General features: G+C 43.7%; 1 protein-coding gene across 3 annotated transcripts in view; it reads right to left on the minus strand.

Annotated features, from left to right (window-relative positions):
- The window catches only part of bmp6 (bone morphogenetic protein 6), a 48,729-nt gene that overhangs the window by 11,844 nt on the left and 12,096 nt on the right, over positions 1-24,789 (minus strand). For 2 of the 3 annotated variants that reach the window (XM_047568258.1, XM_047568257.1), the window contains 3 exons: positions 9,203-9,395; positions 4,937-5,085; positions 4,640-4,837 (listed from right to left, as the gene is read on the minus strand). In XM_047568258.1, the coding sequence (XP_047424214.1) occupies positions 4,640-4,837; positions 4,937-5,085; positions 9,203-9,395 (540 nt within the window). Of the gene's footprint in view, positions 1-4,639; positions 5,086-9,202; positions 9,396-24,789 lie in introns of all 3 variants that reach the window. The other variant, XM_047568255.1, reaches the window with a different exon arrangement.

Below are 24,789 nucleotides of genomic sequence, written 5' to 3' on the forward strand. Positions count from 1 at the left end.
AAGCGCGTTGCGCACGCTAACGTGTGATCTCCCAGTGACGAAGACATCCGAGGTGAAAATGATTTGCGCAGATTTTCATTTTTTTTTTCAGTTAGGAAGGAGGCGCAGACATCGCTTAAAAACGTTTCTAACCAGGTGATTAAAGTTTATTAAGGGGAAAAACCCTAAGTATATAAAATATCTCCCTTCCAGCATGTCTTGAGGAGCCTTTTAAGAACCAAACCGTGAACTCTGCTTTCACCTCCTTCTTGGACTATAGTCAGGAACAAATATTTGGACGTCATATAAAAAAAAGCCAGGATTTCCTTTAATGATACAGCGACGTGAATGAACACTGTGGCACAGGGCTGCGCTGAAATATAACAGCGGCTCAAATGTTTCTCCCTGAGACAAACCTCCATTCGACCACGTGACTTCAAATTTTTTGCGCTAAAACCAATTCATTGAGGTGGGGCAGCGGCTGCCGGTTCCCACCCTGCCTATTCAATAGCAGGGGAAACGCTGCTCCTTACTTAACATAAGCACTGTACCTCTTCAGCACAGAGACTTTCAATATACAGTATCCTAGTATGAGTCCCGGGCTGACATTAACCCTTCTCTACACTACCTGCCATTCATCAAACCCCCGAAACACCCCCCGAAAAAACAGTGCCTACATGTCAGGAGGGAAAAAGCTGTAAAATTTGTATTTATCGCAGGTGTTTCCCAAAATACACTAATCAAATGTCGCAGTGTCTGAAACCATCCAGCCAGCTCTCGGTACGAGAGCGAGAAAAGACTGCACAGTAGCAAATGCATGAATTCCCATAGAATAGGTGGTGGTGGTGTTGGTGGCAAGAGAAAACTTCTGTAGGCCCGATGTTTCAAATAAAATCAACCCTGAAGGAGGAAGGAGAGTGTCCCAACAGCCACGGAGACATAAAAGGAGAATCTCACTGTTGTCCACGACGTCCCCCCCCCCCCCCCCCCCCCCCTTCCCTCCAACCACTACTACTGAAGTTTATCTTTCTTCCTGTCTTTCATCACAGAGGTTATTAAACTCTGCGAGGGAGCTCCGCCATGTCTAATTACTCCGACGGTAAACAAAAGGAGGTCGGGGCGGGGAAGGAGCGGGGAGAACGAGGAGGAGGGAGCAGAGGAGAGGAGCGACAGATGAAAAAACACAGCTGGCTGAGCGCCGTGTTATTATAATTCTTTAAGCGATACTGTAAGCTTGGTCAGTCTTTTAGCTGCGCAGCTAATGACTGGCTAGACCTAATTACAGGCCGCCTGTGCTGCGCCGGGACGTGATATTCCTTCCCCGGATGGTTGTTAACCTCCCCCACAGCCAGAGCCCAACCCGACTCCCATTACCTCCTCAGCCCTCTTCGCCCACAAAAACCCCAAATTACCTTTAAAGGTGTTGCATTGTTCTTTTGGCAAAGTATACAAAAGCATTTTTTTTTTTTTTTTTTCCACTGCGCACACATCAGGCACACCCTGCATCGGTGGAAATATCCCTTCGAAAAAAAAAAAGCATCCGGGCAAATGAGACGCTGAACAAAAACTCCACAGTCTGCTAATTTCGGGCCTCGCGCAGCACGGAGTGAAAAACAAAGATGATTTATTCCGCTTATAATTGCGGCGCTATCTTAAAACTAATGCTGCAGGAAGTGATTTAGCTGAATCTGCCTCCTTTTGTCATCTGGAAGATATTTAATATCGACCGTCGTTAAAATGGCGAAAATGAGAGCGCAGCAAGGTCCAAAACCTCACAGGCGTAAGTTAAAGGCTGCTTTATAACTTTAGCAGGCGGAGCGACTTCAGAAATGTATGACAAATAAAGCAGTGAGGCCAAATTTATGAAATCCGAATGATAAAAGATAAAAGATGAAGAGGAATTGGCACAAGCGCAGTGAAGACCAAAGCAGCAAAATCAATACTGCACAGGTCAGAAGTCTACAATTTGAGAGGGAAGATATTTTTAGAAACCACAAAGCGTAAATTAACTTCAGTTGAAAAAAAAAAAAAGTTTAAAAAGCCTCTATGTGAAAGCTTGTGCACACATCAGCAATTAAAAGCAAACACGTCGCCTCCTTCCTCAGAGCGCCGCCTCAGATCTCATGCTTTTTGGGGTCAAATATTGGTGAAATATTCCTTTCAGTTGGATGTGCGGTGGCCTGAAATGATGTACTGTTGCTCCGCGCTGGAAAGAAACCGGGGGACGACGTCCACGTTTTGTTTCTCCCCATGAGCGCTCCACAAGACGGATGCTCTCCCCATCCATCGCGGCCTCCTCCCTGTCTCTGGAGTGAGTGATGCGGTATTGAAACCATATGCCCTCCTGAATTCCTCGCGGATCCTCCCATCCCGTCCAATCCCAGCAGTCCTCCGCTGGCCGCGGACACACGGCTGTCGCGAGGGGGGCCTCCCTGCTTCCTGTGTAGGATCTAAATATTTACACTCCCCGCCGTCCCGAGTGGCGAGGCGGAGAGGTCTTGATGTTTTGGGTTATGTAAAGTCCAATCCTCCAGGACGCATATTTAACAGATTGTCGTTGTTGGAGCGGACTTTTCGAGCAGATTTACTCCACTGAAAGCTTTCTTATCCTCCTGATGCAGGCAGGGACGCTATCGATGAGCTACCGTGTTATGTTGCTTAGGCGATGAGGCTTGTTATTTACCGCGTGGTGGAATTAAGCTATCCGCTAAGCTTTTTAGCTAACGCGGTGGAAGAAAGCACATCTGTTACTGAAACTCTAAGGTACTAAAAGCACATGGTGTGCGCGCTGATCCACCGCCGCGCTCCGGTATCACTTTGTCTTTGAGGCGTCTCGTCTTAAAGTCTTAGGACATCTAAGGACATCTCGAGTCAAAGGTGACAGCTGGGTAGAGGAGAGTACAGGTCTGGAGCCAAAACTGAACATGTGGTAAACTCTAACTGTCCTGTAGCATAACAAATGATGAGTCTTTGTTCTGTGTTGTGTCAGCCAAAGCTTTCATCTAACGCAATTACTGAGAAAGAGCCCCGCAGGAATTTAACTTACAACCTCTTGTCTTAACAGCGCTGCGGCGCAACCTACTGAGAAAGTCACCGAAGACGCTCTGAGCAAACAGGAAACGGAGCAAACACATCTCCGCGAAAGGGGAGCGCGCGAGGAGCAGCGGCGGGGACGGACTCGGCTCGGCCCCACGAATACTTCTGTGCGCCGCGCAGATGGTGGAGCCATTAGGGCAAGGTAGCAGCAGAAACAAAGCAGATGTGAGTCGCTTCCCAGGTAGCCAGCCAAGATGGGCTATTTGTAGCTCTGTGTCTGTGCTCGAAGCTCTGTTTCGAGCGCCGGAGGACCAAACGTGGAACGGCCCCGGCCAAGATTTCGGTCGGATCATTAGCTTTAGGTAGCAGCTCCGTGGCTAGCGCCGAGACGGTCTCGGGCTGATTCCGATGCGTCATTTGTTACGAGACTGACTCGAGTCCAGAAGTCAGGTGCGCTCTGGCTCTTGGGCACGTTTGAAAGTTAGCTGATACAACATGATGTGGGTTATTCGATCAAACTGATTTTAGACAATACAAGCAACGCGTTTTCATTGTAGGCATTCAAACAACGCCTTTCATTTAAGCCTAACAACAATATTTCCTTAAATATATCGTTTTTAGTTGAACATATCTTGAAGAACGCGAGAGTTTGATGTGCCTGCCTTGCCTGGGATCTTATATTTACTGCAGCATACAGGGCTCTGCTCTAATACACAGCAGACTCAACGGTTTAGAGGGGCTTGGTAATAGCATCGCTCTTCATCTGTCAAATTAGCCAAGGATCAGAGCAGCCTTAGCGGAAGGCTCACGGAGCATTATATGCCGCGATAGTCACACAATGAAGCCTCACGGGAGCAGCTCAGCTTTAAGCGCTATAAAGTCTGGCCTGAGTTACACAGCAGGTGAAAGGTGGACGGATTAGGGTTCGGTTTAATTTGAAAAAGCCCGCAGAGCGCATGGCATCGGGTTTGTACGCGGCCATTACATCACGAGCAGGAAGACGAGCGAGGGCAAGTGACGAGGAGGTTCAGGGGTCGCTGGCCTAAATCTTCGTGTCATTCTGAAGTCTTGTTATCGTACGCATCGTCTTTCTCTTTGATATCGAACCCAAGTTCCGTAAAACTGCCTCCATTTATCTCATACTCTAGTTTTTGCTCTTTTATTATTAAGTGTTTCTAGATTAAAGTTGCGTAGCCAAATCCTCCCACCAGCAGTGTCAAGTCCGTGCAGACAAACTCCCCTCATAAATAACACCTCATATGTGTTTGTTCTGAAAAACACTACACTCTCTGTTCAGGATACCGGCGCTGGGAAACACCGCACTGAATCCATACAAGCGACGCTACAGTGGAAACAGATTTCCGACAGATCATCCCTGGGCCACAATTTTGGTCTGATGGGGGTTGATTAGGGAGAGCTCCGGCAGGAGTCAGGTCCAATTTATCAGGAATCTCAAAGAGAAAACCTTCCGCCAGACTTCAAACACATGCTACCCATCCGCTGATCTCACCGGGTCAGACATCATCTGCGGATGCACTGAGGTTGTGCTGAGGGCAGTTGCGCGTCTGATTGCGTTCACGGTTGTGGCACGTGATGAGGTCGGCTGAGGTTCATGCAGACTGACCTGCTGGGCCCAGACCCCTGGATCCCTCTTGCGGCTGCGTGGACCGGTTGCGGTTCTGCTGCCGACGCTTCCCGCCGGTGGAGCGGGCGCTGCGGATGCGCACTTCGCTGACTTTGAAGAACGCCACCATGAAGGGCTGCTTCTCCAGAGCCCCGTCGCGTCCTACGAGCCCCGCGTCCTTATAGCTGATGCTGCGCCCTGCTTCGAAAAAAAACAAACAAACAAAAAAAAAAACGCCACGATCAGGAACCACACTGTGAACGGTTTGGAAATGGAAATGGGATGGAAATCCCTTACCGCTGCTGGTCTCCACGCTGACCTGCAGACCCAGGTTGTGCGCCGGACTCATCACCCAGAGGTTGCTGGTGGCGGTGATGTCGAACTCCAGCCAGCCCTCCTCGGCCGCCCACAGTCTGCGGGACTCCAGCAGGAACAGATCGGCCTCTCTGAGAGAGCGTGAGAAAAAAATAAAAGGTTTAAAAAAATAAATAAATGCTTGTGGCTAAATAGTGCCAGTAGTGACATATACACGAAAATGTTTTCAGATGATGGGCGGTCTGAAGCTAAATGTCAAAATGTATGAAGTCAGTGTCTTTATTCGTCCATGGGAAGCTTACTGATGCCAAACTGGAATAGAGCTCCAGTTGAACACGCCGATGTTTAATACACCGATCACGCGGCCACAACATTACGACCACTGATAGGACACGTAAATAACACGGACCATGGTCTAAACCTTTGGATCTGGACGCCCTCAGAAGGCCCAATGTTATGCCAGAAAATATGAAATCAGATCAAGTCAAGATTTAACTTAAATGCAAGTAGAACCTTACTGCTGAAGGAAAAGATTCGAACCAACCACTTTTTATCTCGTAAACCGAGCTGCCTTTCTAGATAAGTCACTTAGGAGCGTGACGTCCCTCACAGGTTTCCCGACGAACAATTCAGAAGCTGAAAACTATCTGTCGCTATTTTAGCATTGTCTGCCCTGCTAAACTCCCAGCTAGCGCAAAAATAGGCAAACGGGTGGAATTTGAGTGGAGCCGCCCACTCGTCGTTGCCACGTTTTTAACCGTGCTTGCGCACGTGTTTTCTTGACCCTTTAACATAGTTGGTCTGTGGGAACTGAGTCACTTTCGCAGCCAGCCACGACCGGCCGCTTGAGAAACTGCCAAACTGCATTAGTAGAATTTGTTTAGTATGCCTCACTTTGATGCTATGCACCAGATCGCAGCAAAATCAGAGAGGAGAGCGAGCTAAGATGGTTTGTGTCAGGGTAACAGTATCATAACAAAACGACAGGAAGATGGATAACCGCACTGAATTCTACTTCAGCGTGGATGTGACCTTCGGGTCCACCTCTCTGAGCGCTCAGGAAAGAATTAGAAGTTTGGTATCAGGCTACACGCATGTTAACATCATTTACGATATTTAGCGTGAAATGAAATCGGGTTTCCAAATGGAGGAATGTGTCAGACGGGGGGTAAAAAAAAAGAAAAAGAAAAAGGGACGAGCATTTAATGAAAAGAGAGCCGAGGAGATAAGGAAAAGACAGAGTGTGAGTGATAAGAGGGCCTGTCCTCCCACCGTCCCATTACAGCCGTAATAACACAGCAGCGGGCCTGTCGGACCCCTCCTCCAGAACCGACATCAAAGCGTCGCAATCATCCAGGTGTTCGGAGAATGCCCCTGCAGTCATGCTTCAGCGGCCCTCCTTTATTGGTCATTAATGAGAGTGTTTCTGACGGCTTCTGCGCGACCGGCCCCCGCGCCTTGTTTTCCTTCGCTGCGTCCGAGTCCTAGGTTCAAGCGTTTGTCACGGCACGGGCCAGCGTACGTCTCTGGGCGCTCCGGTCGCATACCGCTCGCGTGACAAAGCGCGGGAGGGAGCCCGTCAGAGAGCCGCCCCGCAGGGTGAAACCTACTGGGACACTACTGTAAAACTTCTTATTAACTGACAGCTCAAATGAACTGGAATAATAAGGTCAGGAGTCAAAGTTGTACTTTTTTTGTTCTCCAATAAATCCACTTTATAAGTCTTGTCAGTGACTGTTGTAAAAAACGTTATGCAAGGCATAATAAGAGTATAGATCACAGCTGGCCTGGTTAGTTCACCCTTTAAACTCCCGGAGATGCATATTTGTAAGACTGTAAAAGCGGTATCTAAGACACCTGGAAGATCCTCTATGCGTTTAATGAAACTGTGTGTGCAGCAAATGAGGACTAGAATTACATGAAAATACACGTATAAAAACGCTGCCAAATGGGGAACCGCTTAATGAAAACAGCCTTTTCCCGATACGACGCGAGGCCCGCCACATTTTTGGCTTTGTCGTCTCACACATTCTTCGCCTGCTGTTAGAGAAACCACCCCAATCAAATGAAAAGTACAAAGGGTGTCAGGCTAATTAAGCGCTCTATCATTATGGCTGGGAGTCAAAACAGGAGCCGGGCATTTGCGGGGTTGGCCGGGCGGGGGGGGGGGGGGGGGGGGGTGCGAGAAAGTTAACAGGCTTCCTGCTGATTGGCCCATTACGAACGCAGGGTTTGGCAAAAGGCAACAGGAACGCAGTCTGTAATTTTCTTCAATATGTGAAAGAAAAAAAGAAAAAAAACCCCTCGTCACCTACAATAATACAGAAGTTGGAGATATCTGGGCCCTTTAATCTCTAAATATCTCCAAAAATAAAGCGGTTTACCTCCAGGCCAGGGAGCACAAACTAACCATTGTAGGGATACAGGAATGCAGCAAATAAGTAGCTCTTGATACCCCTTTACAGCCTTTGAGAGACAGAAAAATATACTTTTCAAACATCTGTGTGATGTTCTTCTCTAAACTTTGGTCTTGGAGCGCAGTCTGAAATCACCGGGAGTTAAAGACCCCCCACTGTAACGTGTTAATCAAGTGTAATAGTTCTTCATGTGCCAACAGACTTTTTAGGGGGGGGGGTGTGTAATCTGGTGTGTAATCACCGACTAAATATACAGAGCCTTATAAGAGTTGGACGCGAAAATGTATATCAGACATTCTGTTCATGTTATCAGGCTTGACAAAACACAAACATCATTCAGAAATCTCACTGAATGTTTACCCAGCCCTGCAGACGTAATGTAAATGTTTGGCATGTATTAGGAGGATTTTGAAGAGGTTCTATTTCTGGTGACAGACTAGGGTATGTGCAAGACACAGGAATACCTGCACAGATAAACAAATCACGAGCTTTACCTTTTTTCGTTTTTAGGAAAAGTCAACTCTGCACACTTCCTGGTTTCGCCGTATTTTATGTTGACACTGTCGATTCTCAGAAAAAAGCAAAAAAAGCAAAAAAAACAGTAGTGCAACTGCTTTGCAGGCTTAAGGAGCCACTTGAGGGTGCATCAGTGCACATGAAGAACATAAAACTGTGTCCAAGATCTTAAAGTGTCATCAGATGAGTGATAAATGCTGTACAAGGAAAAACAAGAGTGTTCTTGTCTGTGTTTGTGTAACGTGATATCTCAGTTTCCTACGAGTCCTACTATGACATATTTTATTTTGTAAGAGAAAAAATGGATGAGGCATAAAAATGTTGTTTATATTAACCAATTAATTACTGGCAATTTATGTTATTTCTTGCTACTTGGTGTGTCCTCTATTTATAATGCTCATAGAAAGTGTCAATGTGTTGTTGTTTTCCTCGCTGGATATTATGTTTGATGTGCGCATGCAACTTCTAGGATAGACAAAACGTTTGGCAAGATAACTGGAAGAAAAATGAACTGATTAAATAATTCTAAACAACTATATTTATATTTCCACTTGATATATGAGGTTTAACCCGACTGGGAGCTACTGAGCAGACAGTTTCTTAACGGCCACTTGAGGCTAGCTCCAAAACCTAACGCAATCCCTTTAGAAATAAACACGTTCACAGAAAATCATTTAGGTCTCTATGGTGAATGTTCTCACTTGCTGCTTTTCCAGTCACCCTAGAAATGCGCAAAATCCAAATATAGCAATTAAAAAAAAATAAAGTAATGGAACATTTCGCAATACCTGGCAAATATCGCTAAAACACTTTTATGCTGTTGTGAGGTGTTGTTTTCAGACGTATCGATATAACGGTTTATTGCAAAAGTGCAATTCTCCTTTACAGACGTCCCACGAGAGACGCATGGGGTCATGTGACCAGTTCATTTCAAGTCCATCTTCCTCAAAGTGACCAGAATTTAAGAGAATTACGGGATATCAGGAGATGAAACTTTGCAGCTACTATAGTAACTATAAGACTTATAGTAACGCAAAGGGCCTGACTATTTTGAGGGACATATGATTGCCCAGGCTTCACCTGCCCACTTCATCCCCACTCATACATTTTTGACCAGTTCCTTTAGATGGAAGTTACTGCATGGTTTGTCCATCTTTACTTATAGTAATTGGTTCAACCACACAGCGCAAGCAAATATTTTGCTTCACTGAATTGCTGAAACCAACAAATGCACTACTTACACCGGTGTGTGCAAACAATCTAAATTTGTGGAGGAAGTCGGGCTTTGGTCGTTGCGAGCGTGTTCACGTGTTACCTGTCAGGGTGTTCCTTGACCACCTGGTAGACTTTAATTAGGAAGGTGTCGTTGCGGAAGGCGCGGCTCACGCACTCCTTGTAGAGGCGGAACTCGGCCACGGTGACGGCCTCGCCCTCTGGGATCTGTGAGAGGTTGAACTTAAACTCCTTGTGGTGTCGCCGCCGCGGGGAGAGCTCCCTGTCGTACTCCACTGTGGGAAACACACAGGCAGAATCATATCATTAGACACGAGGAGGAAGACAATGGAAGATAACGCAGAGAGACTAACCAAAGAAAAAAAAATGACTGCTGGTAGGCAACTACTGACCACCAGTAGAAATGAGTGGTAAGATCCGTGCTTAAGCTGATGAATTCACATCAACATTATTATCACCTTTTAGCCTATACGTTGCCTTTTCAGGGTCTCAAGTCCAAGATGTATTTCCTATATATAGGATTAAATTGTATATTTACAAGCAGGGTTCCTGTCTAAATATACAGCGGTGAATGATGAGCGGATATCCTTTTCACAGACACTGCACAGAGGTCGACAGTAGAAGCATTTAAAGCACACAAACGTATGATTTATACATAAAGTCTAATAGGTTTCTGTTGCCGCAGCTTTCCATAAATAAATCCCTGTTATCATCAGTCCGAAGCAAGAGCCCACGTTTTTTTTTCAGCAGAAGAAAACTCCGAGACGTTCTGCGACCACTTCTGACGCCGTGAAATGACAAAAACCAACAAACGCTCTCCCTCCTATGTTTTAAGTGCAATATGCACCATAATGATTACGTGCTCTCTGGGGAATCGGTTCCTGTCTCCGACGGAGGTTTTGCTCCCACAGCAAAGGCCCTTTAGAGTCGACAGATACGAAGGGAAAGAAAGGGAAATGACGAAAGTATGCAATTAAAAGGTTCGGTACAGAAATAGCCGAGCCAACATTAACGTTAAATGTGTGCTTTTTTTTCTGCGTAACTCACAAAAACTATTCTCATTCAGAAACTACAGCAGACAAAGGCACACACTTACTATTCTTAGTCACTCATCACACTCTGCCGGTATGCTACGCCACACCGCACACACAAACAAACACAGGCACACAATAGTCTTTCTACACTGGAACCAAACATAGTTCACCAGACTTTTTTACTAAAAATACACTTATTTGCTTTCTTATATGTGTGTATATATATATATGGTAGAGGTTTAATGGAAAGATTAATACCATCTTTTCTGCTTAAACATAAATAATTTATACATAGAGTTAACCAACAACTGGTTAGCTTAGCTCTAAGACTGATAAAAGTGGACATGGCTTTGTGTGATGTTAATTAAATTTTGGCAACAACTCTTAATCTCTCTAACAAGATATCTGCACAAACTTGGAGTTTAAGTCGGGTATTGCAGCCAGACTGAGAAAGTACAGCTAACTTAAGGCAGATACGAGCTAAGTTAGTAGTTAGCTAACTTATGCTGCTTTATAATGGGGTCGTGTTTACCCAGAGGTGCAGGAAGTTTAGCGATAAAATTTTTTGCTATGACAACCATAAGCTCCCTTTAACCCACAAAGGCTCTTCAGTGCATCAACAATGCTCTACTACTCCTCCTCCAACCTACCCTATGACAGATGGTCGTTTGGACCGAAAGTATAGCACACGTTCTTTGCCCGAGAAATCATTTCCAGAAAAGATGGAAGTGAATGGTAAGTTAATATACTGCAATGTAATTACACAGAGTTTTCTTTGTGGTTTTATAATATGTATGAGTAAAATACTAATATCCCCAGTGACCTCTCAATCTCTATCCTCTCTATCTTACCGGTATGCCATCACATTTCCTACATTTTGCTAAGTGTGGCTTCTAGAGTCCTACAGCTGTCTTCTTACACTTTATTTGCCATTATAACCCTTTGAATACCAAGCATTTTGTGTACACAGCTTCACATGTTGTAAACACAAATTCATAGGTTTCTTTAGTCGGCAGCATCAGCATCAGAGGGCAAGTCTGGTTAAGTTAAGTTAAGAAAACCTAAGTTAGGTGGACTTGCTCGCTTACTTCGTAGAAGCAGTGCTTAGGTTTGTGAACTAGTCTGGCTAGACAGAACCTAAGTTAGTGGGATAACAAATAATAATAAAAAAAAATACCAGTGGGAAAAAAAACAAATGTAGTTTTCTCACAGAGCCACCAGCACAGTATTCTACTACCACACGTACAGTCCAGTTATACATGTCCACTCTGCTGAAGGTCTAGTATGAATAGACTTTCTGAAAATATAAATGCAATAGTGGGCGACTAAATTTTCTTTACCCTTTTAGGCCAAAGCTTATGTAAGAAAAATGTAGTTCTGTGCCGGAGCCACGCTTCTTAAAACTTTCTGGTAATTTTATGATGTGGCGCCCCACCCAAAATGGACCAGTGACACATTTTGTTCCCCGGAGCAGAAGAGAAAATTGTGTTGATGTGAGAACACTGGAACCAATAAGAGTCTCCGAGAAGTGCCAGCCCCACCTTGTACCCACACCCAGGAAGGTCAAAGCTCACCTCATCCCCAGACAGTTCCAGCTTACATAAATGTTGAACTCAAGTGACAAACAGAGCGGGAGAGGTGCAGGCAGGGTGGACACGTACAACACAGTTGCTTTGACTTCGCCAAAGCCAATTAGAATATTTTAAGAATCTCAGTTTACATCTGAGCCTGGAAACCACCTATGGAGAATGAGCTGTTAGTCGCATCAGAGTCGCCGTGACTTCTATGAGACGTGACAGTGGCCACTCCACAAGCTTCCCACGCGCACACACACAAGCAGCAGCGACTGCATGAGATATCGGGCCTGCTCTTGTTTAGAAGGCAGAGTAGATCTGCAAAGCTCGTGTGGAGGCTTGAAACAGAGGTCATGGTACTCTAAATGACTTTACAACAAGACAGCCTGGCCTCGAAGACCAAGGGCTTGAAATTGTATATTCGCCATTTAACAACCTACTGACATCTTGGCTTGAAAACTCATTGATAAACTGTAGGTTTTTGAGAAAGTTTTGCTTTTCTGTGATATTTAGTACTTGTGCTGCAATGAATGTTAAATGTGTAAAAATAAATGATCGGACGCATAGACACAGACAGATTCAAATTAAAAATATATTTTATCATATTTGCCGCATATTTGTAACGTTAAACCACATCAGTCGTAATAGTGTTCATATTAGATGTTTTATTAGATGTGCTTGGTTTTTATTATTTGTTGAAATGTTCTGTTTTTATTTTGCGTGAAGCACATTTTGTATGAAAAGTGCTGTATAAATAAAGTTTGATTTGATTTGATATTTAAGCACCGTGAACAGTTTTCCACCAGGTCTGTTTTAAACATAGCCAGGGCACTGCTAGTTAGACGCAGACAGAAAGTGGGAATTAGTCACGGTCCTCCAGTGAAGTAGGAAAAGTGCTAATAGAGTGGTCCTTGGATTAAGCTGTGGACAGCCCGGTATCCTGAAATACTTTTCCGAAAACCGCTACAAAATGCGCCTATGGCTGAGTAAGATTCATGTCTAGGTGTAAACGGTTTATGCTGAGGTGAAAAATGTACGCGCCGCTTTCATTAGGCCTTAATGAAATTCGCAGGACACATTACTTTTAACATTTTATTTTCCTCACATCTGAACCTCCAGACCCTCTTTAGCTCACTCAACGGCTCGCCGGTCTGTCCGGATGAACCGGGGAGTAGTTTTGAGCGGGGGGCGCCCAGATGAAGACCAACAACAAAAATGATGAAATACGCTACGGTGGCATCTCACATTATGGCGCGTTTTATCGCCGCGACACTCTGCGGAGCGGCCTGGGAGCCGCGGCGTCAGCGGCTAAGTAGCATCCCAGCTGCCTCTCCACCTTCTCAGCTTGAAATTCGATTGAAATCCGCCGAGGTTTCGCGTCCAAAATCAAAGGGAAGTCTTCACACAAGGCGCACGGGGAGCGTAACCTCTGTGCTAATCCACCATGACGTGAGCTTTGAGACAGGAACACACAGAAGGGAAAAGGGATTTGGATTTGGATGATTCAGGGAGGAATTCATTCCAAGTGATTCTAAAGATGGGAAAGGAGTGATTATATTAGCGGTGCAGAAAGTGCTCGATGAGACCGCGGGAAAGGAATGTAAATGTGTCGTGTTTACAAAGGCTAATCTGTATTTGTATTTTATGGCTTAATTTTGATGCTCCCACCACTTCTAAGCAGCCCGCGAGAAAATACACACAAACATTAAGCGGCTAAGTTAATTTTCACCGAAAACTGTTGACTATTTTCACTCTGATTCCAAACCACACACAGAGGCAGCCGGGGCTAACCAGTGCTGGGGAATTTCTCTGATGATTCACCTAAATGCTGCGGGTGATTTAATCTCCTATGAGAAAGAGAAACACCCAAAACAGAAAGAGAAAGACAAGACGCAATGACTAAGGAGGGGGGATTAAATAATAAGAAAAGTGAAAGGGTGAAATTAAGAGGAAAGCAGTGAAGGAAAGAGAAACGGGAAATGACAGAGATTTTTTTAAAAAAGTGTTTTTCTTTTGGTGTTTGAGAAAGACACTTTGGTGAATGGTGAATCAAATTGGATTTGCTGAATGGAAACGAAAATACCACAAAGGAGCATTAATAATAAGCTAAAATAACACCAGAAGAAGAAGATGATGATGACAGGGAGAGGAGCAGGATAAGATGACAAGACCAGACCAGTCAAAGCTGTCACGAGAGATGAATACGGGGAGACCAACGGGACAAAAATGGAGGGCGAGGAGGAAGGAGACGCAATGAGAGGAGGAGGAGGAGGAGGAGGAGGAGGAGGAGGAGGAGGGGCGAGACACTTAGTGACAGAGAGAGAGTGAGATGGACGATGTGCAGATTCTCTTGGACGCTGTGACGGGAGCTGTTCTCTCGTTTCCACCTGCGCAACATCTGGCTCTGCCGTCCCGTCGCTGCTGCTGTAGGTATTACGGCGGCCCACATACTGTATACGCGCACAGGGCTTCAAAACCTTCTGATATAGGGAAAAGTTTGCATTCACGTGTATCTACTTTATATTATTCATATTTACAGCCCATACCCAAGGACTCACTATTAGCACATATCTTCTGAATATTATAATAATAATCTTGTATTTGATTTTACAATTCACTAGTTAATGAACGCACATCTGAAATTATTTCTTTTATGCTAAGATCTCTTAATAAATGGTGAGTGATGTAACTTTTCCGTAAACTGAATAAAAATTCATATAAATCAACCAATGCACCGAAAAAAAAATGGAAAAAGGCAATTCCAAAAAGAAAACTCGGTGCGTTGATTGGATGAACCATGTGTTGTCTATCACAAGCTCACTTCAACCATACAGTTCAATGAACTATTGTATATTATGAAAAAGGCAAAATGAACCCAGCTCAGAGGAGCAAGCAGTCAGTGTAGCTTGCTTTGCCTATAGTATGTTATTTCGTAATCAAAATCCGTGGCACAGGCTGTTGATCGGTTGGACTTTGCTCAAAATTGGACAGACTGAAGCCTGGTAAGATGGATTCCTACGCGATCATGTGAAAATCCAGCTGCCACCCGAGGTAACAACACACTCTCTAAGAAATGGCTGAAGAGGAGCAGTGTCCACGTCCTGCACAGAGGCTGGACCTTCACCCTGACACGCTGGCGTTTTCATAAAGTGGGATGCGTGTCCCTTTAAGAAGGAAAGGAAGGAAAAGGGAAAAAGGTGCTGAAAGAAAGACAAGCGAGTGAAACTGGGAGCCAGACGGCTCGCTGTCCACGGGGGAAGCGGTCTGCCTGAGTGGACAAACAGGTGGACCAGACAAAAGATGAGACCAGAACGAATGTGACAGTGACCGATGACCACAACCTTGGAACAAGAAAAAATAAATATAAAAACAAACAAAAATCCCCCACCAGCTTTAAAAAAGCCATTTAATATACAATGAAAGGTTGTTTAGGATGTAATGACCAAATCTGTGAGCAGAAGTAAGTAAGTACCTTAAACAGAGGGTCACTGACAGCTGTTAGTCTTAAATCAACCGTGTCATGGAGTATTTGGCCACAATATTTAAACATTAGATTCCTTAATGCTACAGAAAGGTTCCCGTTGCTTGTTGTAGCCGTTACTGCTTATATAAATTGTAAAGAGCAGAGCGTCTGTGGCCTTAGAGTCTTAGGGGAGCTCCTATTAGATCTGTCAGTAAAATTTGCTAAGTACCACTTTGATGACAGATAGAGAGATTTGGTTCATACTGCCAACCTAAACAGAATTTTTCATCCTCCGACAGACATGCAAAATATTCCTGACAGTCATTTCACTTCAGTGCTTTGATGCTTCCTACCACAGTACTTTCAAGAACGACTTTTTTTTCTGACTGCAGCCTTAAGTCCTTTTACCAGATTGACGGTACATGAAACTGTCCTCGATTTCAACATTGTCTGCTGAGTGCAGCGGACTACGTAAGGCTGCATTTGCATATCCCATGATGCACTTGCACAACCACGGCTTGACTTTGTCTCTGCCTCTCCGTCGCATCAGGAAAGAATCAGCGTTGACCTCTGTTTTTTCTGCTAACGCTGGAACACGCAGCCAGTGTAAGTGCGTGTTTCTGTACAGAAAAACCGAGATTCCAATATCTTCTCAATTACCATTCTCTGTGTGGGTTTTATGCAAACAGCATGCAAGGACTGGATCCCAGAAGACCTTCATAAAATCTTTGCCTTTTAATGAAATCTGTAATTTACAACAACCCACAATGTATCCCAGTGAAGGACAGACTGAAGTAGAATGAGAGTGAACGAGGCAAACTAATGGAAATTTAACATTCACACAAACACCCTTCAAATTACATATTCCCACACCAAGAACCTGTCAACATTGTTAAAGACTCTCCGGATGGCTAAACCAACAAAAAATGTCCGGGATGTCCAAGGCACGAGAAGAATCCATCTGTGTTTATGTAATTACTGCCCATAATCTGTCTGGTTTTTCTCTCAGATTTGATGGTTTCTCAGGATAGGTCAGGCAAAGTCATCCATTTATCGTTAATTCCTCCAAAAGTCCCATCTAATTAAAGGTTTGGCTTGTCAGATTGCTCTTCCCGGGGAAACTATTGCAGTTGATACTTTGGCAAACGCCACTGTTTCATTGAAAAAGAAAACATCTCATTAAGTGGAATCTTTATGCTGTAAACACCAGTCTTTCTGAAGAGGCTGAAACCAGAATTTGTGCCTCAAACTCTTCAGGCTTTGGCTTTGATACAGTGTGGAAAGATAAAACATCAGGACAGCTGTTGATCTTTACAAAGCAGATGAATACTGGCAGCTCTGAATACAAGTCATAGTGTGAGCGGCTTGAGATGTTGCCACCATGCTTGGTTGCTACCAGGAGTTGTTTCTGCTGAGTGCTTTGGCTCTTTGTAGTCAAGCAGCTGGCAGTGCATATCCTGGGGTCGAGGTACGGATGAAGGGACCGGAGAGCCGCTGGGAGCCATCATCAGCTTTGTGCGAGGGTATGTGCATGCGCTGTGCGTCTTTGGAGGCCCATCGCGCGCTCTCATCTTCTCCCTTGACCCTGCATCAAAGCCGACACACTGAGAGCCACAGGACCAGCCAAGGGCCACTGGCAAGAGCGAGACTTTATGTCCACTGGATGTAGGCGCACAAACACACGCCTAGACATTTCACACACAAGGCTTACGGACGTGCATTCGGGATAATTACACGCATCTGGGCACTGTATGTATACACAGGTACGGATGGAAACGTCAAAGTCGCTTTACGGGACACATGACGAAAGCTCACATTCCCACCCATACTTCAAGGCTGGGCGGCAGCATCCGTCCATAGCGAGCATATGAGGCAGCGAGGCCAGCCCATTTGCAGACTGTCAAGCCCCATTAGCAAACACAGAGCAGCAGCCAACAGCTCTACCCTGTGTGTCCAGAAGAAATCGGTAAAATGATTACCACTATGTGCTCCTGACAGACAGCTGAGAACCGTCATGACATCTGCTCAAGAGCCCGGAACTCTGAAAGCTAATTTTGAATTCTCTGCGCAAAAAAACAGAGGGGAAGGTAAAAACCTGTCTGGTTCCTGTCTGGTGCTCAAGAAGCGTGATGGAGTAGATGCTGAGACTGCGAGACTTCAGACCTCCGAGGACATAGGTGTCAAACATACTGCCCGAGGCTCCAAAGCAGCCCGCCAGATGGTCTAATCTGGCCCTCAGCATGAATTTGTAAAGTGTGGAAATTGCATAGACGACTATCCCTAATTTGTGCACTGTTTTAGTAAGAGAAGTTTACAGAAAACAACACTGAGACCCAGGACTAAACAGTAGACAGAAATGTGTCGTAATTGCATTTATTTTCCTTAAGATTTTTTTTTTTCAGGATAGGGTTAGGGTTACTTAGGGTTAGGGTTAGCACTAAAACAGTTGTAATTGCTTATAGATTAATATGCTTAACTAAAAATGTTCACTCTTGGGAGTTTGGAGTTTCTTGGTCAGGACAAAAGCACATGAGTCCTGTCCTGCTCTAACATTCACACAGACAACAGAGGGCTTGTGCACAACCTGTTGCAAGGCTTTTATGTTGAATATTTCCAGAGCAATCCAAAAAATGTTACACTTTCATCGAGGCAGAATGAATCTTTGTGACACTGAACATCTACATTTCAACTTCACATCATTCAAATGAATAACATTCGAAATCAGAATCGCGCAGCTTTGAATCCAAGCTACGAAGCGCTAGCAAAGAGCACAAACCAACGCGGCACTTCAGGAGAGGCTAACAATTCAGCACACACACACATCCATTGATGGTTTGAAACTGCAGCCTGCTCTTCTTCCACTACCTCCCACAGGTTACAGTACATAATGATCTCACAGGACAGGCATCCCCAGGAACAAAGGCCCCATTTGAACCATATAATCACATTTTTTCTCCAGCCATCATCTTCCACATAATCCCTGAAAAACCATTTGCGTTTTTCTAAAGGCCCATCCAAAACCATGACACATAATGTCAGGCGTACCGTCCAAGGACACACACAAACACCCATACACACATCCACAGAGCATTTAATTTTTTGTTCCCACTACTCCGAGCTCCATCACCGCCGTTCTGCATTCCACACAGGATGATAAAATGAAAGTCTGGATACGCATCTATCGTTTGTCGTTTTGAGATTTTCAGCCAGTGCGGAGTGTGTGTGGGTTTGTGCGTGTATGCCTAACCCTGAGGGCAGGAGGATAATTTGGTGTAATTGCTCCTCTGCCGGGGCTTTGCTAACAGATAGATATCCGAAGTATGGCTGTTGGACTGTGTAGTATCAGTATTTTCCATCGATGTACTGACAGCTGAGTGGTAGCGGTCTGAGACTTGGCTCTCTGTTGAGTCTCCAGATGGCCTCCAGGTAGCTGGACATGTCATACCTGTGTGTCAGTAGGAGATGTTATTCCATCTCTTCAAGCACTATTACTCAGGATTAAGACGTGGACCTACTAACTCGAATGCAGGGGGCATTTAAACCAAAAGGTTATGTGAATGTTGTTTTTCCACTACATGGACCTGCTTCAATAATGTACAATAAGGTAAGAAAATGTAGAATAATTTAAAGAAAGATACTGCAACAAAAGTATGTCATGTAACACAGCATAAAGTACTTTATGTCTGGTGTACTTAAAGGAGACGATGTTACAACAGTTTTTGGCTCCATTCGGGGTGACTCATTGCGATTCTGTTTATCGTGACTGGTGAAGCAAACCTATGCAAACTTTAAACTTGAACAAATTCACATTCACAGCAAACAAATGGAATGTGTATGTTGGACAAACAACGGCTTTCGACAGCTGGGTGTTTAAGTTGGCCGTAAAACACGAGTAGCGGTATCAAAGATAAAAATTAGTATCCGCAAGTATGATCTGTGGCCCAATTCCCTGATTCACAAAAAAAAACTATTCAGCCAATATAAGATGGATTTGCAGTTCCTACAGGGATCTTGCATACTAATGTTTGGATTGGAGGTATAGCATTTGCTTCAAGTTCAATAAGTTTACTGAAATGTCGAAACCTTGCACTAATTTTGCAAAATGCAAATTTTGTTTTGTAAGCCAGTCAAGTCAAAGATGAGGTGACTTGCATCTGTGAATACATTTGTATGTAGGGGAGAAACCCTGCGAGTTCATGCACAAATTCGACTTTTACACCTTATCTATAATCTTTACAGAGCTTTTGAGTCTGTTCGAACACTTACATGTCCAAATGGCCACAGTCAAACACTCACTGATATTAATGGTCAGTTGTGATGTCCCCTAAAGTCCCTCTAAAAACAAGTGTTCATTTCATTGGACACCGGTCTGAGCCAATGAGCTGTCATCAAAAGACATAATTTTTTCACACATTTATGAGGAAATTCCACGAAATCAGGATAGAAATGAGTTGGGAAAAAAATATATTTTCATTCATTTTATGGGATGATAATAAAAATGCACTTCTACAGTACAGCAGCTGTTACAACAGCCTACACTTCAAATCCAATTTCAGCAGTCTTCATGAAAGATTTGGTCCTGTGTGGATGGAAAAGCCAGATGCCTCTTCAAATTCTCAATTATCGAAGGAGCACAACAAGAGATAATACAAATCTAAGTTCAGCAAAAAGTCGCTTTAAAGTCCAGTGGATTTAGAGGATTTCAGAGTTATATAATATAGTAGGAATGCAGTGTTCATCACTGTGTTTTAATTAATGAATAATCCTATGATATAATCCCAAATTGTGGTATAGTAGAATAAGCCCATCACATTCAATAAGAAGCACAGTTTTATGATGTGCCATCATGTTTCTACACTCCAGGAATTTATTGGTTGCAATCTGTGACCCCTGCCCTAGATGGCACTAAATCATCCACATCAGGTCCTTTAAGACACTTTTAAAAAGATCGTTTAGCAACAGCTTAGTTCATTGGAAAAATGATCTGAGTGATGTGGCTTAAATGAATAAATTAAAAAAAACAAAAACAAGAAATCTGATGGGGTTTGGTCTATGAGTTCATTTCCTTCGCTGGCATCTTGTTCTCGTTCGGAGCGGATTTGGCAGAAAAAATACTAGCAGTTTCAATTCGACACAAACAAGAAAATAAACCCAAACACCACGCTCATAAACAAAACCAGTGACACCAAGCACTCTGTGTCTAACGTACGTGACTAACAGCAACAATCCTAAACCAGAATGCTTAATCCTGCAATGCTACAAGATTTTGTGTTTAGAGTTGCTCAGATGGTTGGGATTTGTTGTCCTTTCGTTGCCATACGATACGAGGGGAAAAAACATTTGTTTGTCTGAGTTCACAACTGTCTCCTAAATAAAAAGATTGCAGTAAATCTATCAGTGTTTACTGAGAATAAAGACATTTTGGCAATTGCTTGGTCATGAAATGAAATCCCCAAATGTAGGACAACAGGTGGACGCACAACAGGCTTCTAGGTACCATTAAACTCAGTATTTATTGTGGATTTCAGTGACCCTAACAAATGAAAGGTCTGATGGTTTGAAAAAAAGGGGAAAAAAAAGAAACAAGAAACCTCTGATCTTGTTCCCTCTTCCTTCAAGAATCTCCGTCCTTGTTTAGCTCCATTTCCACCGCGATTTATTGGACCGATGATGACTACTCATTCTCCTCCTCTTGGGTTATGACCACAGTCCCTCTCAAAAAAATGTCTGCTTTAAAAGATTTTTCTTTTCTTCTCTCTCTCTCTCTCTCTTTTTTTTAAATCGCCCACCATTCAGTGCTAAGTGAATATTCCGTAAACAGAGACGTACTCCCGCGGGTTTCGATGGATCCATTTTCAGCTAAACAAAACATTTCTGCGGGCTTGAATTTTTACCAGGTCTCATTTTATTTATGTCATTTGTGTATTTATTTATGTGCTGTGTCAATACAGGGATGATGTCGTCAAGGATCACCTTTTATTGGTTTGTCACGGTTTGTGGGAAACCATCTTAGGACGGATCACACAGGCCTGTGTTTATGCGTGCGGTGGTCCTCATTGCTCTACTACTGTACTGTATGTAGCCTGCTTATTCATTATTTCCAGGTTGCTCAGTGGGGACGTTCTTGTTTGTACCCCAGCTTGCGCGCCTTTATTTGCGCGTGGGCCTCTATGAACGTGCAGGCAGCAGAGAGGTCTGCTATAGCGATCTGATGTCAACGTCTGCTTTTGGGCAGCAGGTGTGCATGTGTGATTGTGTTTGTGTGTTGGGGGCTAGACCGGTCTGGTCCCAGATTTAGAGGAGGAAGCCAGTGTCAGGGCCAGGAGATGGATCTCTCCTGAGGGATCCGATAAATAAGGAAAAAATATCTTTGAAAAAGGGAAACGCAGCTGTTTCCAAAGGAGAAGTCAAAATATTGGTGGCTTTGCATTCCACAGGCGCAAGATAGAAGGGCGGCTCACTCTGCGATGCCGTTTGATATTCTAGTTTCCCTCTTTCTGTAAGCATCGCCTGTTCTCTCCCCCCCCCACACACACATCTTTTCTTCCCCGTCTGCCATTATATCTCCTTATCCTCACCTCTACGTCTGCATTTCCATCCCCTCCACTCTCTTTGTCATGAAGACAGTTGAAACTCAGTGTGATTCCCTTTGGAAAGTCAGCGGTGACCACAACACATTTCAGCGGCTTAGAGGCAGAGCATATGATCCACTGATAAATCAGTCTGGGCCGCCTTCAATCTCCCCCCTGGGCTAACTTACATGTAAGACCTACTGCTTGTTTTACACACAGGCACAGCTCCAAAAACAGCGACGGTAACTAGATACCTGGATATTCAAAAAGCAGGTGGGCCTTGAGGAAAATCAGGAGGAAAACAATCAAAGTTTCTAATCATACATCTGTCCACACTGTCAGCACAGTATTGGTGAGATGAAAGTGTAGAAAATGTTGGCTTTCTTTGTGTTATTTGAGTTTTCACTGAACGCGAGAAACGCACACCTGAGCCTCCTTTACAAAAATTGCGGGCATTATTTCAGCATTATAGGGAGAATCAGTGGAAACTTGTCCCTAAATCACAACTGGCTAAATTTCAATGCAGTGCCCGAAACACGGGGTCAGTGCTGATGCTGATCGATGCTTCTGTAACTGTGAAATTCTTTTTAAAAAAGTACTTGAGCGAGGAGGAAAATGTTGCAGGGATAATCAAAACCCCAGGGGAAATCAGTGTGTAAAACGACTTGATTGTGTTTTCTTCTTACGCTTTCTCTCCGTGTTATTATAGATTAAATCCTATTTAAAGGTTCTTGTGTCTTTGTTGGAATATATTATTTTCCATGCAACATCATTAGCTGGGTATGTGCACTCAATGAGGGTAGAAAATAAAGAATAATGAATCAACTGAAAGCTCACAGAAAATTAATCTTGTTGGTAAACTACTGCATGAAAAAATTAAATACCTTAAAAGAAAAACCACTTGTTATTTTCTCTATTGATGTATTAAGGGCCCAGAATTTTACATTGTACATGTATTGGAAGTTGCGAGATATTTTGGCACAGAAGAAAAGCTTGTAATAAACTGAGACAGCTCACGTTATTACAGTGGTTAAACAAAAAGTGCAATTGTTCGTCTGACTTTCATTCATTTGCATTATTTTCAGTCCTGTATCCTGTATTAAAGAGACCATATCTTGCCCATTTACAAGTTCTTCATTTTATTTTCGAGGTCTACTTATGTAGGCTTATGTACTTTAATGTCGAAAAACAACATTATTTTTCTCATACTGTCCATTGATGCAGTTCCTCCTTTGACTCTTCGTCTGAAACGCTTAGTTTTCGGTGGTGTCACTTTAAAGAACCCCCTCCTTAAAAAGCACAGTCTGCTCTGATTGGTCAGCTGGTTCAGCCTGTTGTTTTTGGTCAACTACGAGGCACGTGTGTTGTGCCAAGCTAGCTGTCAGGCAGGAGATATGGTGACATGATACATAAAGGAAGAAAAGGATCGGTCAACGAACGAGGCATTTGAGTCAGCTCTAATTTTTTCAGACTTTTCAGATGCGCAACAAAAATACGTACCTTCTTTACCACTGTCTTTTATGAGTGCAGTGAATTCACCATAACACATCTGGCATTCGGTATATCAAGTGTCTGGGAAAGTTTGAAGACACCTCTCTGAAGTGGTGATGGGAGATCTCGCACTCGTAACTTGAACATGGAGCAGAAACTGAATATGTTACAACCAACAGCAATAAATAAAAGAAGAGTCTTAGCTGAAACTATATAAGTTTCAGAGAATGATACTATAATATATAATATAAAGCATAGCATGTGAGACTCAATGGAATGGCTGACAACATGACAACACTTGAGCAATTTGCAAGGATCTTTGGGCCAAGAGACACAGATATCCACTACAATAGTCTGAGGCACTCTGGACCATTTACTTTTTCTCTTTGGAGATAAAACAGCAGATAACAGGAAGAGAGGAAGAACGTCTCAAAAACTTGGCGCAGACAACTGCCGATCTAAGCTAGTATAAATACTGCATAAATGTATAAGATAAATCACAAGCATATTGACTGCACTGTAGAACAACTGTGGGAGAGTAGATCATGGAGGGGGCTTCAAATTGGACTTGCAACCGTTGTCAGATAAGATATCCAGGAGAAAGTGTACGTACGAGAGGAAGGACTGGGCAGAGTTTCCCCTGCACATCCTTAGTGATAAGATCCTTTTTATCCAAACTGCCTCATGGCACTGGGATTGGAGACATTTTTCTTATGGGTGGCCCCCAATTAGGAGTCAAGCTCTTACATATGGATATTACTGTGCCCAGTGAGACATGAATAAAACCATCTTATTTATGGTTATTTCTCCCATGATGCTGCTGCTTAGAAGTTTCAGGTAAAAACAACAACAACAACAAAAAAAAAAAACGATCATATATGTACATGTGTTCTCTTCCACCTTTGAGCTCTTTTTCTCATTTCACTCTTCCTCTATCCCTCCCATCTCGGGACTGTTTTCCTGTCAGTATCATGTTTGGAAAGTCAGTCCGTAGGTCAGCCTAGGGCTCGTAAATTTGTCAGCGGCAGTGCGGTAGAAAGGGAGGCTACTTGCTCGGGAGGGTCAGGAGCTTTTGCGCTCACATGGGGCCTTTTTCTCACTGTGGACCCACAGTTGTTGTTTCAGGCACGTCCTCTTTAAAGAAAAGACCGGCCTGGGAACACGTGAGGGGCGACGCCGGGCTGTGATGGAGACTTCTTGTGCATTATGAAGTGGGGGGTCATGGTTGTCTAACAACCAGATTCAAACACACTCCAATTATCCGTGCAGACGCACACAAGAGAAGTCACGTATGTCTGTATTTGTGCAGTGATTAGGACTTCAATGGGCGAGTGTCTACATTCATCCACTAACCCTTGACCCTAATACACTTATCACTGTTAAATAAATAACTGTTGTTGATCTACTCTTAAATTTCTGTGTCCATTGAATATCAGATTGATGCGTTTTAAGAATTAATGGCAGCACAGGTGCAGTAAGATCTGTCGCCTCGGTTTTGTTTCGTCTGGAGGTCTCCATACATAAGAAGTCGTTGG

Source organism: Mugil cephalus, chromosome 18 (genome assembly GCF_022458985.1).
Source record: "Mugil cephalus isolate CIBA_MC_2020 chromosome 18, CIBA_Mcephalus_1.1, whole genome shotgun sequence".
In the NCBI taxonomy this organism is placed as follows: Eukaryota; Metazoa; Chordata; class Actinopteri; order Mugiliformes; family Mugilidae; genus Mugil; species Mugil cephalus.